The 16,727-nt window shown below is 35.7% G+C and overlaps 1 protein-coding gene and 1 non-coding gene across 3 annotated transcripts in view; one reads left to right on the top strand and one right to left on the bottom strand.

Moving 5' to 3' along the window:
* LOC105381319 overlaps nucleotides 1–16,723 on the top strand; it is a 57,172-nt gene extending 40,449 nt beyond the window's left edge. Inside the window, exons 3-7 of one of the 2 annotated variants that reach the window (XM_048625915.1) lie at nucleotides 1,391–1,502; nucleotides 3,142–3,201; nucleotides 12,837–13,090; nucleotides 13,642–13,809; nucleotides 15,611–16,723. In XM_048625915.1, coding sequence (XP_048481872.1) covers nucleotides 1,391–1,502; nucleotides 3,142–3,201; nucleotides 12,837–13,090; nucleotides 13,642–13,809; nucleotides 15,611–15,843 — 827 coding nt within the window. In that variant the 3' untranslated portion in view covers nucleotides 15,844–16,723. The remainder of the gene's footprint in view (nucleotides 1–1,390; nucleotides 1,503–3,141; nucleotides 3,202–12,836; nucleotides 13,091–13,641; nucleotides 13,810–15,610) is intronic. The other variant, XM_038112143.2, reaches the window with a different exon arrangement.
* LOC105393248 lies at nucleotides 7,880–8,896 on the bottom strand. The gene is made up of 2 exons (XR_007267112.1): nucleotides 8,682–8,896; nucleotides 7,880–8,379 (listed from the first exon to the last, which is right to left on the bottom strand). It is a non-coding gene; the product is annotated as an uncharacterized LOC105393248 (transcript).
* Nucleotides 16,724–16,727: the final 4 nt, after the last annotated feature.

Genomic DNA, 16,727 nt, shown 5'->3' with positions numbered 1-16,727 from the left:
TATATAATTGGGCACAATAACAAACAATACAGTATTGACCTACCTACCTACACAAACAAATCCACGCTGTTCGTTAGTATTCAGTTTAATACGACGCTTTCTTTAGCTAGGACAGCCATGAAAGACACTGCACTGACATTTACTGGCAGTTTCAATAACTTCATCTACCGATGACTGGTAGTTACTTACATACTATTTTGAAACATTTTAAGTTACAACCTGTGAAAATCGTATGAAAGTAACTACCAGTCATCGGTAAATAGAGTTATTGAAACTGTCAGTTAATGGTTACCTTTTACCAACACTCCTGGCCCTTCCTCATCCAGTCACTACCGGATATCAGTCTGAGGGCATCCCAAGCTTCGTTGCCCATGGTCTTACAGTATACATGACCATCATTTCATACCGTCAGCTGCACTGCTAAGAAAGTAGAGCTAATCAGAACTTAAGTATGGAATGCAGCGTTATGATTGATTGAATTATCCTCGAGTACGACTTAAGTTTATAATATGGTAGACTTACTGAAGTTGTAAACTGGGCGTTAATTAGGTATCTAATTCATAATTAATGTATAATTATAGTGCTACGATTGCACATACACACTATAAATTCGAATTTCTTAACTTCAGACGGAGGTTTGAAGCAAGAATTGTTCAGGGCTCTCAATAAATAGTTGAGCAACAGTTAATTTGATGTATTTAGGTATACTTAGTAGTATTGTTGATTTTATTTTGTAGTATTTATATATGGATGGTTATAACAATTAATTATAGGTATTTTCAACTTCCAATCCTACGAAAAACAAAAAACTATTTAATTTGTCACATTTTTTTCGGATTACCTAATATACCTTTTTTATAATGAGTGACTATTAGTTACTTAAGCATAATAATATGTACTTACAATGCAACGTGTTATAGGCCTAGTCTAACAATGCAATGTTTTTTTTGCGTCCCATTCATTAAGAAACATTTTCATTGAACGTTTGAAATAGTGGTTTCATTAGGAGACCATTATTGTAGTTCACTTTTTTACAGCACATAAACAGAATCTGTGTTCCACATAGGTAGAGTCGGACAAAGCTAATTTTGCCATGGCTAATTATTTTTATTAGGCTAAACAACAATTATTATTTTTAAATCCAGATGTCTTACTCGTCTTCGCTCATTTACAATAACCAGAAGGCCGAGCACGAAGCGCAAGACGCTCATGTCAAGACGACAAGAGTTTACCGTCGCACTCACTCTCGAAGCCGCGCGATGTGAGTGAGCGCGACGCAAAAAAAAACTTTTGTCAAGTGCTCAAATTTTTAAAAAAGCATTATTCGTTTCTACTCTTCTATTGTAAACTCTAAAGCTTTTTTAACATATACATTTTTCTTTTTTTTCAGGTTGTGGCATTGCAGTGAACAAGCAGACAGCTCAACGAAGAATAGTTGGAGGTGATGACGCGGGCTTCGGCACTTTCCCGTGGCAGGCCTACATCCGAATAGGATCCTCCAGGTGACGAAAAAACTACCATTTTTGGTAGTTTTTGTACAGAATTTGGTAGAATTTTTAGGAAGTTTGTAGATTTTAAAGGAAGTCAGGGCAATGTTTATACGTTATGTTATGGGGTTTGTTAATTGATAGGTGTATTATACACGCAAACTCGGTTATAATTATTATAACTATACCCACTCATCACAAATGCTAGATAAATATTACCTACGTATACACATAATATCAGACAATTCAGACACGTTGACAGTCACATAAAAAATACATAACACCTCTATTTTCGTTCTGTGAATGATCACACTGTTTTGATGGGGGTGGTAACCTATATAATTTGTTAACTATACCATTTGTCTTAGATAAACAGTCGGCATAATCATATTAGATTTTTACCTATAAACATTGCAAAAGCTTCAATTAATTAATTAATACACATTAATTATGACATATTTCACACTCTAACACAACACCTATCAATTACATATTCAATTTACGCTTCAACACTTAACTTACACAGTATTAGGTGTTTAGCAACATGGAAACATCCTGTAGTTAATATATATTGGCACAGTCTGCCGAAATCAGGGGTGTTATGATTTGGGATGTCTATTATTTTGCGTAGGTATGTAAAAGGTAGATTATTGTAGCAGCTTATGTGTTAGGTGACTAAAGGAAGCGAATGGATTGAAAAAAGCACATTTAAGAAAGAGTTGAAGCCATTTGCAATATAAAAATCTATTTTGCGAAAAAGTCATGTTTTTTGTAGGGACAGATATTCAAAAGTTAAATACACACATATTTTCAGATTCCAATAGGTAAGTATCCTTTTTGCAAGACCATGTATTTACTGCATTTTACTAAATGTTTATTACTTATTTTGTTCATAATCATTTTCACCCACCCCTAACCACCCAAATGTGTAAGCTTAATCAATATACCTAGAAAATAATAGTGTGATATTCTTAAAAAAATTGTGAAATCCTTGAAATCGGTTATAGTAAAAGGCATTTGTTTCGATTGAACCCTATAATGCCTTCTTATTCAAGCCATGAATATATCGACTTGCCAAACTCCCTGAATATTTAAAAACTGTTTTTGTTGTATTCTACAACTCAAATCCATTCTATGCTATTTACAGCGTTTTTTATGTTATATTGATTGCTCTTACAGAAATTGTTCACAATGCTCAAATCACAAATTAAATTAACTCCACCATCATCAATATCATCAAGAATTTTTCTAAAGTCAGTCACACACTATGCAGATGCGATAAGATAATAGTATATCTGAGCCAATATTTGTAATTATTTATTTTATTTATTTATTGTTTTAGAGAAAAATATTCCTGTATTTTTTAAAAGAAACTAAATTACATCCAAATTTCTTATATTGATTCGTTTTGCCCATTTGTTTTATTGATCCTGTATATATTTTACCCTACAGAATCTGTTAGCACTGACATTATATGAATAGATAAACATTTATTTATTTATTTTTGCATATAAATATCTTCGCAGATAACATATTATCGTATCTGCTAGTGTGTGATACCTTTAACACTAATTAACATGTGAAAAAATATGTGCGTGTGTGTTCGCGTGTTTCGTAACAATAAACTAATATATTGAATGAATTAATTTTACAGATGCAACATGCTTATGTCCATATTCGAGCTTATTGGTTGGAAGCAGTGTTGGATAGAGAGGTAATGTGCGAAAGAGATAGCATGGTTTACGTAGCTCCCTCTCCTAACCTTTTGGATGCCACAATAAACTTAACTTAGTAGAATTCGATCGCTGGATGCATTTTATAATTTGTAAGTTATAAGCCGAGCTGCAAGCCTAGCACGGGGCGCAAGACGCGTACGACAAGACATGACAAAAGTTTTCCATCGCGATGTGAATGAGCACGACGCAATTTTTTTGTTACGTCTTGTTACGAGTGCCATGCACACCATGCTAGGTATCCTATAAAAAAATGTGAATCATTCCTGAATCATTCCTCCTTGGTAAATAGACCTTCTGTCGGGTTATAATTAATTGATAAATATTTATTTGCTATGAAATTCAGTGATCGAATTTAAAACTGTAACAATTTGTAACTTGTAACGTACTTAGTAGGTTTTTATACAATTTTATTCATGCTTACATTGGGTTTATAGAAGTATTAAATACACAAGTTATGGGTGTATCCAGAAGGTTTAACTGAGAATAGTAGTTTTTAACTTATTTCATGTAGTCTTTGGTTTAGTTATTTCTGTGTATAATGTAGAAAAAAATATTCTTTAGATTTTTTAACTTAATTGGTTACTTTAGGTTCCGCATTTACACTTGCATACTTATTTGGTTTGAAATATAATAATATCAACATTCTATTAAGAAAAATATGTTTTTAATTGCTAAATATCAATCATCTTTCGGCTTATTATAAAGTATACCACATGTTATCAAGGATAAAGAACCATTTCAGACATAAGTAGTTTAATTTGGCAATTTTAAAAGTATTCGTTGATACAGCCATAAAATACGCATAAATTTACATTCTGACTTCACTAGAAGCTTATGTTCAATATGATATTGTCATTTCCATTTTGCTCCTCATTTTGACAAAATTTGCGCAACCTAAAGTGACCATTCTTTGGGAAGAAATAATGAATGATGATTATATTTTCCGCAAAACCTTTTTCGCACATTCCTCTTCTGTTGTATTATTAGATTCTCTGTATTTTTTTTAGATAAGACACTTGAAAGGTAAGTCTAATATGGCGAAATAGTTATCGAGACATAAACTACCCGTGCTTTACCAACAGAGATGTCATATGCTAATTATGCTTCGTTGCTATGGATGGGTTTCATCCACCATTCATATTAATTTGTCCACATACCGTAGCACTGGTAGAATCGGATTATTCCACATCATTACATCATAGAACATCTCTGGTGAAAAGGCACCATAAGATTCGCCAGGCATAAATTCACAAAATAATATACCGAATTTATCATTTCAATTTTGTCTGCGCCGATTATTCAATAGACAGATAATAATCTTATGAAAGGAATCTCATTCTGTCTCATCATTGGCTGTATAAATTTTGTCTGTCTATTTTAAGATCAGCCCTTAACCGAGCTGCATACCTAGCACGGATAGCAAGACGCGCATGACAAGACGTGGAAATATGGGTCGCGCTGAATCAAATCGCACGTCATCGAGAACGAGCGCGACCAACAAATTTTATCTTGTCATGCGTGTCTTGCGCCCCGTGCTAGGTATGCTGATCGTGGTTTTTGTCTCGATAAACTTGAGCCCCACAAGGTAAGTTATTTGTTTTTGTGTAAATACATTTTGCTTTGGGCTTTTATCATCTTTCACTAATATTTAATAGCATGTAATCATTAGTTAATTTCTGTACAATTTGCTTTGAACTTAAAAGCTGTTCGATCGACCTACAGACATATCCGGATTGTTTTATCGTTTAAAAACAATTAAAGGAGTTTCTCTTATTCCATATAATAATTATTACGTTTCAAAAGTTATCGGAACAGTAACTACTTATGGTTGGTGGTCGTATTTTTACTTTTATGTATTTGTTTATACGAATATAACGTACGTACTTACCTACCTACATACTTATACATTATAGTGTAGACTTATAGTATGTAAGTATATTCTATTCTCTCTGTAAGGGGTATTCTCTCTGTAAGTACCTGCATAGTAAATATAAAAAAGTTAAAGGTTTATTTCCATTTATACAAATACAGTGTAACAAGTGATAGATTTTGATATTAATGATATTTTATTTATAATTAATGATGTTACTTATTCAAAAGACAATAGCTATATAATGAAAAGTAGTTTGTCCCATGGCCATATTGTGTGATTATATCTTAATTTCCAATTATTCCCACTATTGAAGAGTAGCATTCTTAGTTTACGATCACAATAAAATTGTGATGATCGTAACAAACATATGGTACTAGCAAATGTTCATATAATAATTATGTCTTTAGGTAAAGAAAATGTCCAGTATATAAAGTATATAACCACAATAATTACATTGAGTAACCAGAGCCTTCTTCCTACATATGTAATTGGAGGCTTGCATTATGTTTTGGAAAGGAATGAAAGGTAGGCTATCGGGTAATCTGTACGACGCTAATGTTATAATAATAGCTACGTAATCTTTCGCTTTGAATCGAACCCGGGACTTGATATTCTTAAGACTCTAGCTGAGTCTAGCTATATGTATTATGTACCTCCAAATTCATAGAACAAATTGTTAGTATACAAGAGGCTAGCAAGCGTCATTATGTCAGTTTTTTATTTATATTTGACGTGACAGTTCTCCGTCGCGCTCGCTTTGAGACAGTGCAATGTACATTTTTTGTCACATCTTAAAAATTGCACCCCGTGCTAGGCCTGCTAGTACTGATAAAATAGACTGTCTAAATAATCCTAACTAATATTATAAATGCGAAAGTAATTGTGTCTGTCTGTTACTCTTTCACGCCAAAACTACTGAACGGATTTGAATGAAATTTTGTATACATATGGTCAAGACACTGAGAAAGAACATAGGCTACTTTTTCGCGGAATTCCCACGGGAAAATTTTATAAGGCGAAGCGAAGCTCGCGGGAACAGCTAGTAACTTATGTGGTAACATTCATCTTGCTTACCTCTATAGTCTATATCGTAGAATTACGTTAAGTTAGACAAGGGACTGGTAGTGGTTGTATGACGAAGGCCAAGGACCGAGAGGGGTCTATGTCCAACAGAGAACGATTACGGGCAGCAGAGTTATTAAGAATTTAATCCATTTATATATTTCCACATTATTTACGTATTTTATCCATTAAAAACCCAATTTTCTCCCAGTTTCTCAAGTGCTCTCCAAATATAACAGTACCTAAAGAGATTTTAAGTGCATTTCAAAACAGGTTCAGACAGAATGTAAACAAGACGCAAGTTGCTTATTGTGCAATGTCGGTTACGACGTTCTTACATCATAATACTGGTTTGGCTCCAGTGTTGTCATCGTAGGGCATCGAACTATAATCTGTTCTTCACAACCTTAGACAGGTGTAACCTTAGGGCCTATCACGGGCTTAGGTGGCAATTCGATACTATGTTCGATACTACACAAACATAAGGAAAAAGAACAACGCCAACGTAGTTACTTTTGGAACTAAAAAAATTGCCTTAAGCACCCCATTCACTTCACGCACCACCGGACTTGTCGCTAGCGACAAATCCGCGGATTGGCGCGCCCGTGAATGGGGGCCTTTAGATTTTGACAGTGACGGTTGACGATAGGCAACGTAAACGGAGGATCTAATATCTTGTAATCGCTGCACTAAGATACTTTTCACAGAAACCATATTCTCATGTCACACAAACAGTTGTGACACATCCTGAAACCGTCGTGGAAGCGTAATACTAGCTGTTCCCGCGAGCTTCGCTTCGCCTTTAAAAGTTTTCTCGAGAGAATTCCGTGATAGAAGCCTATGTTCTTTCTCAGGGTCTATATATGAATATGAATATACCAAATTTCATTAAAATCCGTTCAATAGTTTTGGCGTGAAAGAGTAACAGACAGACAGACACAGTCACTTTCGCATTTATAATATTAGTTAGGATTAGGATTTTTACATTATTTACGTATTATATCCCCAAAATATTCTGCTGTATACAATAAGAGTGTACAAGAACCACTCGTTTTAGGCCCATCTTCATATTACTAATAAATTTTATTCGATAATATCCACTATAAATCAGTAGACATTATACCTTACAAACATTACCAAAGCCTCTCATAGTTAAGCAATAGTTACAGCTACAACATCAAAAAGCCTAATAAAGTATGGGATTAACCTCAATACCCATACGCGGGAAGCAGAACCCTACACCACTGAGTGGATAGAGAAAAACCAGATATGTTACGTTCTCTTGTATAACTGTACGCGTTACGTGCTATTGCATCATGGGCCCAAAGGTTATTTCCTGGGGTAAGTAATGTATCTAGATGCTGAGACATTAATTTAGTTGCTGGTCAAAGGGCTAAGGTAAATCCATAAGTAGGTACCGATGAATCGATTAAAGTTCAAATGTTATCTCATCTTTGTTTTCCTCTAATTCTCAATTAGGTTGACCTAATGTATGAACAATATGTATGTACAAATGTACATGTTCCTTTTGTATTTGGAGATCTACTTGTAGGATAAAATGTAGGATTTGACTTTAAAGTAAACAAAGATACTGTCTCATGCAGATAACATGGTAACAGATAGGTAAACATTATTTAATTTATGTACCTAGCTGATTGACAGAAAGTAAACTAAGTAGGCACCTTATAGTATGATAATAAACAAACAAGAAAACTCAAAAGTCGATTTAAATATTTTTATTCCCTTCAACAATTCCAATCCGCCGTGGTCCAGAAATAAATTCCAACATCACAATGTCTCTTCACCACCACCCCGAAGCGTAGCGGCGCAATACCGGAGCTGACCTGATGACAGGAGCCGAGTACAGAGGAGCTGCCCTGAGCACTGGCGAGTACACTGAGGACCTTATCACCGGTGATGAGTACACTGAAGATGAGTACACTGGAGGTGAACGGATTATAGACGGAGAAGCGTAAATGGGAGACGAAATCAAAGGCGCAGAATGAACGATTGGAGGGGAGTAAACTGACGGGGCGTAGACGGGAGCTCTGATGATTGGGGAGGAGAGAACGGGAGAAGAGATGATGGGAGAGGAGATGTAGCTTGGGGAGATGACGGGAGAGTAGCTAAGGGAGGGGGTTAGGAGGCCACCGGGCTCTCCGTAGATCCCTCGCTTGTCGCGGCCGGCGTGGGCTGAGGCCACTAGGAGGACGGCACAAATCTGCGGGTAGAAAGACCATAGGTTAGAATATACTCATGGGCAATGAAAATGTTGCAGGTGGAACTTTTTGACGTTCCATTTGTCACTGCAAATTAATTCATCCCTGATAATATTACGAGCAAGCGAGTGAGTGTTTTATCAGGAATGTAATTTTTTGTTGAATGTATAATGTTAAAAAATTTAGTGTGGTTGAAATCTGAAAATTGGTTAAGATTTTTTACACAAAAAGGCGAAGTATACATATTAATAAGGTATCAAAACTGTACAAGACAATAAGAACCTAATTATAAAAATATACTCACGAAAAGTTTCATTTTAATGTTTTGGGTAGCTGCTTCCACAACGAAAACAATATTGATATTGTATACCACAACAGAGTTGAATGATGCTTTTATACAAAATTTTGCCGTATAAATTCAAAATATTGCGTCAGAATGATCTTGAGGTGATGGACACAAGGAGGCAATTTTAATATTTAGATCACCTCTTCAATGCCTTAGATGAGAATGGCAAATGATTTAAATGTGCGAATTTTTTGTCAATAACTAATTTATTCATGTGTATAACCTATTTAATTATAACACAAACAAATACATAGTGTGTGATGTAGGTTTGCTTGTAATTCTTAGGGCATTGAAAAGAGTGACAATAGTATACAGTTAAAACCAGTTAATTATTACATAAAATATTAAATTTCAACCTCGTATGCTATACTTTAAAAATACGTAGGTAGATATAGCAAGTGACATACCTAATAATTTCAAATTTTGTAGTCAAATTATTTAGCTGTAGTTTTTAAGAAGCAAAGCCACACTACATAGATAGTCGAAACAATTATGTATTGATACGGTGTTACTTGCCAGTTGAATCAATACGCTGAAATATGCTATACCTACTTAACGTATTTCATATTGACCTAATATCAAAGAGGTATATTACGTAGGTTGTATGGTACGATATTATGATTATTTCCGGAATTTCACTGGCCTGTGTTATAATTAAACTTACTTATAAGTAGGTAGTAAATTGTAATCCAGACTTTTAGAAACTCTAATTTATAGAATAAAAAAAATATTGGGAAAAAAAACATACCTACCGTCAAGATAATAAATGAAATTATTCTTAATTGATTCACTTAACTTTTCAGCCTAGAAATACAACCGTGAGATCATCTATTAATTTTTAATAATATTTGAGCCTTTGTTCCCAGCCAGTCACACCTCAACCAGTCACACTGTCACTCGTTGGGAATTTTATGTTCAAAATTCCCATCAGTCCACACTCTGTTACTCGTTGAAACACCCTTTTCCTTCATTCCCAACGTGTCACATACAACTGTAACACTGTAACTATAGTGCCACAATCTTATCTGTTCCGGTGACGGAATCGCTGTGATCGAATCCAGTGATGCCATCGATTAAATTTTGCCTATTTGTGGTTTAAACGACAATGCATTTCTGCTATTACCTAAAGTTACATTCATAAGTATAAATAAATCAAAATATAGGGCCGATAATAAATGAAAGAGGATATAATATATCAAACGATGTTGTATGGAAAATATGTCCACGGCGTACAGAAACAAAAATAGTTCTGATATAAGAGATTAAATCTAGATTACAATGATATACCTAGGTAATATCTGTGGGTCGTGGGAATAACGAGATAGATAGACTTAAAAAAAACTATTAAGTAATTATTATTTATTTATGAACACTTTACATTTTCTAAAGTAACAAAAAATAAGAGCATAAAATTAAAAGAAATTCAGACAATGTACAAAGGCTAATTGCCAAAAAGCAATTTCTTCCAGCCAACCCTTGATCGGTTGGGAGAAGATGTCATTAATCATCATTATTTCGTCTAAAATCGCTGCAGGTGCGCGAAATTCTTCTTGGTATACTGCCTAACATTTAAAGTGACATGTCATCTGTAATCAAAGAAAAATAAAGATTACATACTTTTCATTATGACCCATCCCGTGCCCCAGCAGTGGGGCACGGGATGGGGTGAAAATATTAATAAAATTACATGTGTGTATATGGGTAAAATTATTCGTCATATTTGGCAACACTAACCTGTAGCCGCTGCAACTCGTTCTTCCAATTTTTCAAATGGAATTAAAGGCGCCTGAATACGTTATTCTTCCTGCATAAAAGCAAATATATCTAGTATTACTTTTCTTGCATCACTTTTCAGCGTTTTTGGCATTGTTTTCACGCAGAAAATCACAAAACAAATTAAATAACGTAGCGTCAGCCTCTTCGCAGATATTGACAACTAAAATAACGCACAGAGTATGAAATGACTTTTGACAATGACGTCACGTTAGTTGCACATTTTGACCACCGGAACAGATAAGATTGTGGCACTATAGTTGGGACTATGAAAATAAAAATTCCCAACAAGTCACAGTAACTTGTTGGGATTTTCAATGAAGAATTTTCCACCATAGACAAAAACCGATTATAGAATAGAATACACTTTATTTGTACACCCCAAAAGAATAATAAAATATTCAAGTTGTAACTTAATTTGGATGCGGAAAGCTAAAGATCACATCCAGTGGGGTGCTTTGGGAGAGGCCTACGTCCAGCAGTGGACTGCTATAGGCTAAAGATGATGAACCTAAATAGGGTACAAAAGGCGGTCTTATCACTAAAAGCGATCTCTGTCAGACAACCTCTGGATGGAGGGAATAAGAGATTAAGGTAGATGGCGCTAGTGAAACCTCATCAAGTCTTTTGAGCCAATACAAGAGTCCAATGGATCTGAATTCCACCATATGCGATACCTATAACTACTACATGGCTGTTATGCAAATTAGTAATATTAAGTTTTAACTAGTTTAAGTTTTCCGAATAAAATAAATAAATAAGTACGTAAGTACTAGATCGGTGTTGGTCCCCATAATTTTCGCCATTATTTTGAGATCATCTGCATCTTCTGTCTATGTCCAAGGCGCGCCCGCGGTGTAAGCGCCAGATCATCATTAATCTGAGGTAGGTACTTCGGAAGTACTTAATTATTTCTTCATGGTGAAGCAGAGCAGACATGAGTCGATAAGTAAATATCAAACTGCCATAAAGTCACCTCCACGCAAAATTTGGGAAATGAAAGTTTTCATTTTCTCTATTATTTTGTGGCTACTGCTGTACTACCCACCCAGTTCATAGAAAAAAATGATTGGTTTTTACAATTCGGTTTTGATTTTATAATTTTATTGTTAACTAGTTTAATAAATCTTATTTGATTGTTCGGAATAATTATTTCGAACAATTATTATAAATGCTATTATCCGCAAAAAGTCATCTCTATTCATTTAAAATATTCACAACTGCTTAAAAGTTACATAAAAAAAGTTCAAAGCAACTTTAAAATGGCCGCCATTTTTAGAATATTGAGATTTTACCCCACATATGGGGTTTTTTTCTCGATGAAATTACTCGTAGAATCCACCCTTAAAGTTTGTCGGGTCCGAAAAACAACACACTGTATAAGTCACAGTTCCTATCACTGGTTAGGCATCATCATCATTCATCATCACTGAACAAATCTTAACGAGTAACGGGAGAACAGTTGGGAATTTTCTAGTTTATGTTCCCATCCAGTTACAGCGGCTGGTTTGGAATTCAGAAATAAATCATTCCCAACGAGTAACACTCCCATCGAGTAACACTGTGACTAGATGGCACACTTTTCATGAAGAATTCCCAACTGTATACAGTGTGACAGGTTTGATGTGTGACTCGATGGGAACAAAGGTATTTGAGACGCCAAAAATTCCCTTATCCAAGATAATTGACACAGCCCTTCGCTTCGTTGGGATTCTTCAAAGGTTTCCATCAATTAAAATATTCAAATAGGAAATGAATTAAAAGGTTGTTAAGGTTGCCTTGCTTTGTGAGTCATAAAGATATTTTCCTATGAATATTTTAGGCTATTTAAATTGTTTCGATAACCTTTTACCAATGCTAAGGGGATATTTAATATTCTTTGACCTCAAACTTCTATTTTTGTTTTTTTTTTTTCTATTAAATTATAGGCACTTAAGTTAAGCGATGGGACGTTAAAATAATCCTATTTAATAGGTATCATAACTCATAAGATCATAACACAAAAGTTACGGAATGTAAAACTGTTACAATTTATTAGTTTATTTAGGTGCTAATGTATTTCGAATTATAAATCCAAAGTACAGTCACGTCCATAAATATTTAGTAACTTTTAGGGTACCTCATCAAACACCATTGATCGGTTTCTGTTTTGACAAAGAACAAGTTTAGAGTGTATAGATATTTGAAGATCAATAATGGACATTATACAATCCAACCAGATCACTTCAGTTCTTCTAGCCTTCCCTTTGCATCCAAACGCATGTCACCTATCTTCACATTTATACTCCAACCTTCTGCACCTCTATCTGACCATAGACTAAAACTTCCAACCATTTCCAGATGCGGTGGTTCTTTGATCTCGCGTCGCCACGTCGTGACAGCTGGCCATTGCGTGGCCAGGGCCCAGCCTAGACACGTCCGCGTCACACTAGGAGACTATGTCATCAATTCTGCAGCTGAACCGCTACCAGCGTATACCTTCGGAGTCCGAGGGATCAAGGTCCACCCTCTCTTCAAGTTCACACCGCAAGCAGATCGGTTTGATGTGGCCGTGTTGACCTTGGATAGGAATGTGCATTATATGCCGCATATTGGTTAGTATTTGGAGATAATAAAGTAGATTTACCTAATATAACTTAATGTCCAAAGATCTTTCCATCGTCATGATCATCCATGAATCACCAAGTTAACAAATATATATTTTTAGTTATCATTTTATTTGTGATGAAAAGCATAGTGTTTACTGTTTACCATGGAGTAAATGCCCATTTTAATTCCTTTGACCTAACTCATTAGCTCTCTGGCTATCAATCGGTCGCCAAACCCCATCTCAGCATTAAATAACCAAATTTCACCCCTGAGGCAACAATGTGCCATTTACATACTAAACACGCCAGCAGCAATGTAACAGTTCCAATTAAAAATTACAAAATTGAATTTAGAATTTATTGCAAAGTTTCTAGTTATACTTAGTTATATTATGATGCGCTGTTAATTATACTTCAATATTGCAGACGGCGTCACTAAGCTATTCTTTTCCGTTTAGGAGTAATTCGGTGATATTGTCCCTGGAACTTTCCAATTCTCACCAGTGCATTTACATTCAACCCCTTCCCCTCTCACCTCCAACCCTCTCATCTTCCAGCTCCAATCTGCCTGCCGGAGCGCGGGTCAGACTTCCTCGGGCAGTACGGCTGGGCGGCCGGCTGGGGAGCCCTGAGCCCGGGCTCCCGGCTGCGGCCGCGGACTCTGCAGGCCGTGGATGTGCCTGTGTTGGATAATAGGGTGTGCGAGCGGTGGCACCGGGCGAACGGTGAGTTGGAGGGAGATGGAGCAATGCCCTTGTTTCTACTATAGAAGTAATACTAGGGACTCTGCAGGCTGTCGATGTGCCTGTGCTGGATAATAGGGTGTGCGAGCGGTGGCACCGGGCGAACGGTGAGTGCGAGGGAGATGGCGCTATGCCCTGGTTTCTACTATAGAAGTTACACTAGGGTATCTGCAGGCCGTGGATGTACCTGTCCTGGATAATAGGATGAGCGAGCGGTGGCATCGGGCGAACGGTTGGAAGGAGATGGCATTGGCAGTGTGAACTTGTTTAGTAGTCATACTATACCTAGTTCCAGCTAGGATAATTTCTGTGACAGGAAAATACAATTGCGAAATCCGTATCAATTAATTACATTTCATTGGATGGCCCCATAAAATAAGTCGATAGATAAATTTCATTATGGGATATCTCTAAAACTAAAAATGTCTCCATGCCGTCACAGGAATAATCTTACGATGAAACGAGGGATAGAGAACGGTGGCATGAGTAGGTATGAGTTAAAATGGGGAATATGGGGATGTTTGCACGTTGGATGTATTGCTATCCGAATTTCGTATCAAATAAAGTTCCAATTCTCAACACCTATAAAGTTGGAAGTCAATAAACTCGAAAATTTGTGAAATTGGATGTTTCTTTCACGGAAAACGGGTAAGCAGATATTGATAAGGTAAGGTACCTATAAAGAAAGGTGACAATCTGGATTATGTTATTTACTATCCCACGGGACTCTTTTAAAGCGTAGAATTATGTACCTACCTATATGGGTATATGCTAAAGTTCCTTTACTACTAAACAAGCTACTTATAAAATTATAATCACAATTAAAGTACTTAAGGTAGCAATTTCGCACAGTCATAAACTGTTGTATTCGTGTGTAAATGGTGCACTTGCATTTTCTTCAAAGATAATCTTTGCACTTTTACTTTCACTGGTTAGCGCTCTTAGATTAACAATACACGAAGAAGATGAAGTGTTGAAGTGTCAGTGCAAAAGACATGATGGAGTGTCAGTGTAAAAGAAAAGTCTAGAAAAACTTAAGCTCCCTACCACTGAGCTCTTATTTTTTATTATTTTGGTTAGAAGATTTGCGACTTTATTCATTGGTACAATGGTTGTCATTGGGTTGAACTTAAAACAGTTTAACAGTAAACAAAAAGCAGACAATGTTTTTGCTTTGTTTTTGCATGTGACACTCCATCTAGTTCGCATATCGTTAATCTAACCGCTGTTGCGTTTATTACCACTTGAGTTACATGCAGTTAAAGTCATTTGTAATTATCGTTTGAATATTACAGTAATTACATTTGTTACGTGGCTTCGTACGTGTCCCGTAGAAGACATCCATTCTAGTTCTAAGTTCTAACTAACTCGATAAGTGCTATTCACGTTATTGCAATGTGGTTAGAATGGTTATTCAAAGTTACCTATATTACCTACGTTTATCTTAGGCGGATCTAGATGAAAAAAGGAATGGCTGATCCTACGTTATTTCACATTCACGTTCATTGGTTGGGCTATCTGATAGATAGTTCCATGTATAATCTAGTTACTTTTTATTAAACTAATGTGATTGAATTGTTTTGGTAAACATTGTGGGTACATACTATCTAATACCAGATACTGTTTATTCTTTGAACATTTATGCCAACATTCAGCCCTACCTATTTCCCATAACACCATAAAATTTGACGCCAAATCGACTTAAAATAAAAGTAATCTAACTAATCAATAAAGAACATTCTATCTATCTATGTATCTAATCTCCTTACTCTCTCATTTCCAGGTATAAACGTAGTGATCTACCCAGAAATGCTGTGCGCCGGGTACCGAGGCGGCGGCAAAGACAGCTGTCAGGGCGACAGCGGAGGGCCCCTGATGCTGGAGAGAGCCGGAAGGTGGTACCTCATTGGCGTAGTATCAGCCGGATACTCCTGTGCCAGCCGCGGCCAGCCAGGCATCTACCATAGAGTAGCTCACACTGTCGACTGGATCTCACACGCAACCACGCAGTCATAGCACGAAGATCCAACCACCGTGGAGGCCAAAGCTCGCGTATTTAAATCCGCAAGGAGGAAATAATGTTTGACGCTGCAGGTCTGGAACTCTTTGGTCGTTTCGTTTTAAAAAAAGAACGGAAAAGTTTCAACACGGTATTGGATTGAATTTGGAATTCGCTCTGACCAAGCAGGATTTGAGTGCGGTCTTTATTGATTCGTTTTGCAAAAGCTGTATTTCACCAATTTTTGTTTGTTGTTTTAATTCAGGAAATGGTAAAATAAGTTTTATAGCCCAGAGGCTTTCATTGACTTGACAACCCCCTGAGAAGGGAGAGGGAATAAACTGTGTGATTTTTTAAAAGTCTTGTCTGTCACTTTATCAGTTAAATGACAAATAAAAACGTGCAATTTTACATGTACTTTGTCCAAAATGTGATAGAAACATAATATTATTTACTTGGAAATGACGTAATAATTTAATTAAAATATTGTAATTCCTAGTGCCTATAGCATTTTGTAAATAACTCTAAAAGAGGATATTATTTGTACATAGTGTACCTACCAGTAAAATAATTATTGAATACCAACAACTGTATTTTTAGATTGTAATTAATGATATTTTTACCATCACAACAACTGTACATACCATTTTTACACTTAAATTAAATTAAATTCGCTTTAAATTATGATAATTTATAAATTATGTAATTGACATCATCTTTAATTTATTTCTTTATTATTTTAGCTGTAAGTCAAGAGTTGAAACAAAAATATTGTTTTAACGCACTATTTAATTGAGATTAAGTTAATACACTTTGTATTGTTTTACAAACTAATGTTGTTTCACTTAAATTATGCATTCATCATCCACCATTTTGAATTGTCAATTTTCCATTGTCATTT

This window comes from Plutella xylostella, chromosome 2 (genome assembly GCF_932276165.1).
Source record: "Plutella xylostella chromosome 2, ilPluXylo3.1, whole genome shotgun sequence".
Classification (NCBI taxonomy): Eukaryota; Metazoa; Arthropoda; class Insecta; order Lepidoptera; family Plutellidae; genus Plutella; species Plutella xylostella.
The sequence above is the reverse complement of the archived record's forward strand: the minus strand, read 5'-3'. Positions and strand labels throughout refer to the sequence as shown.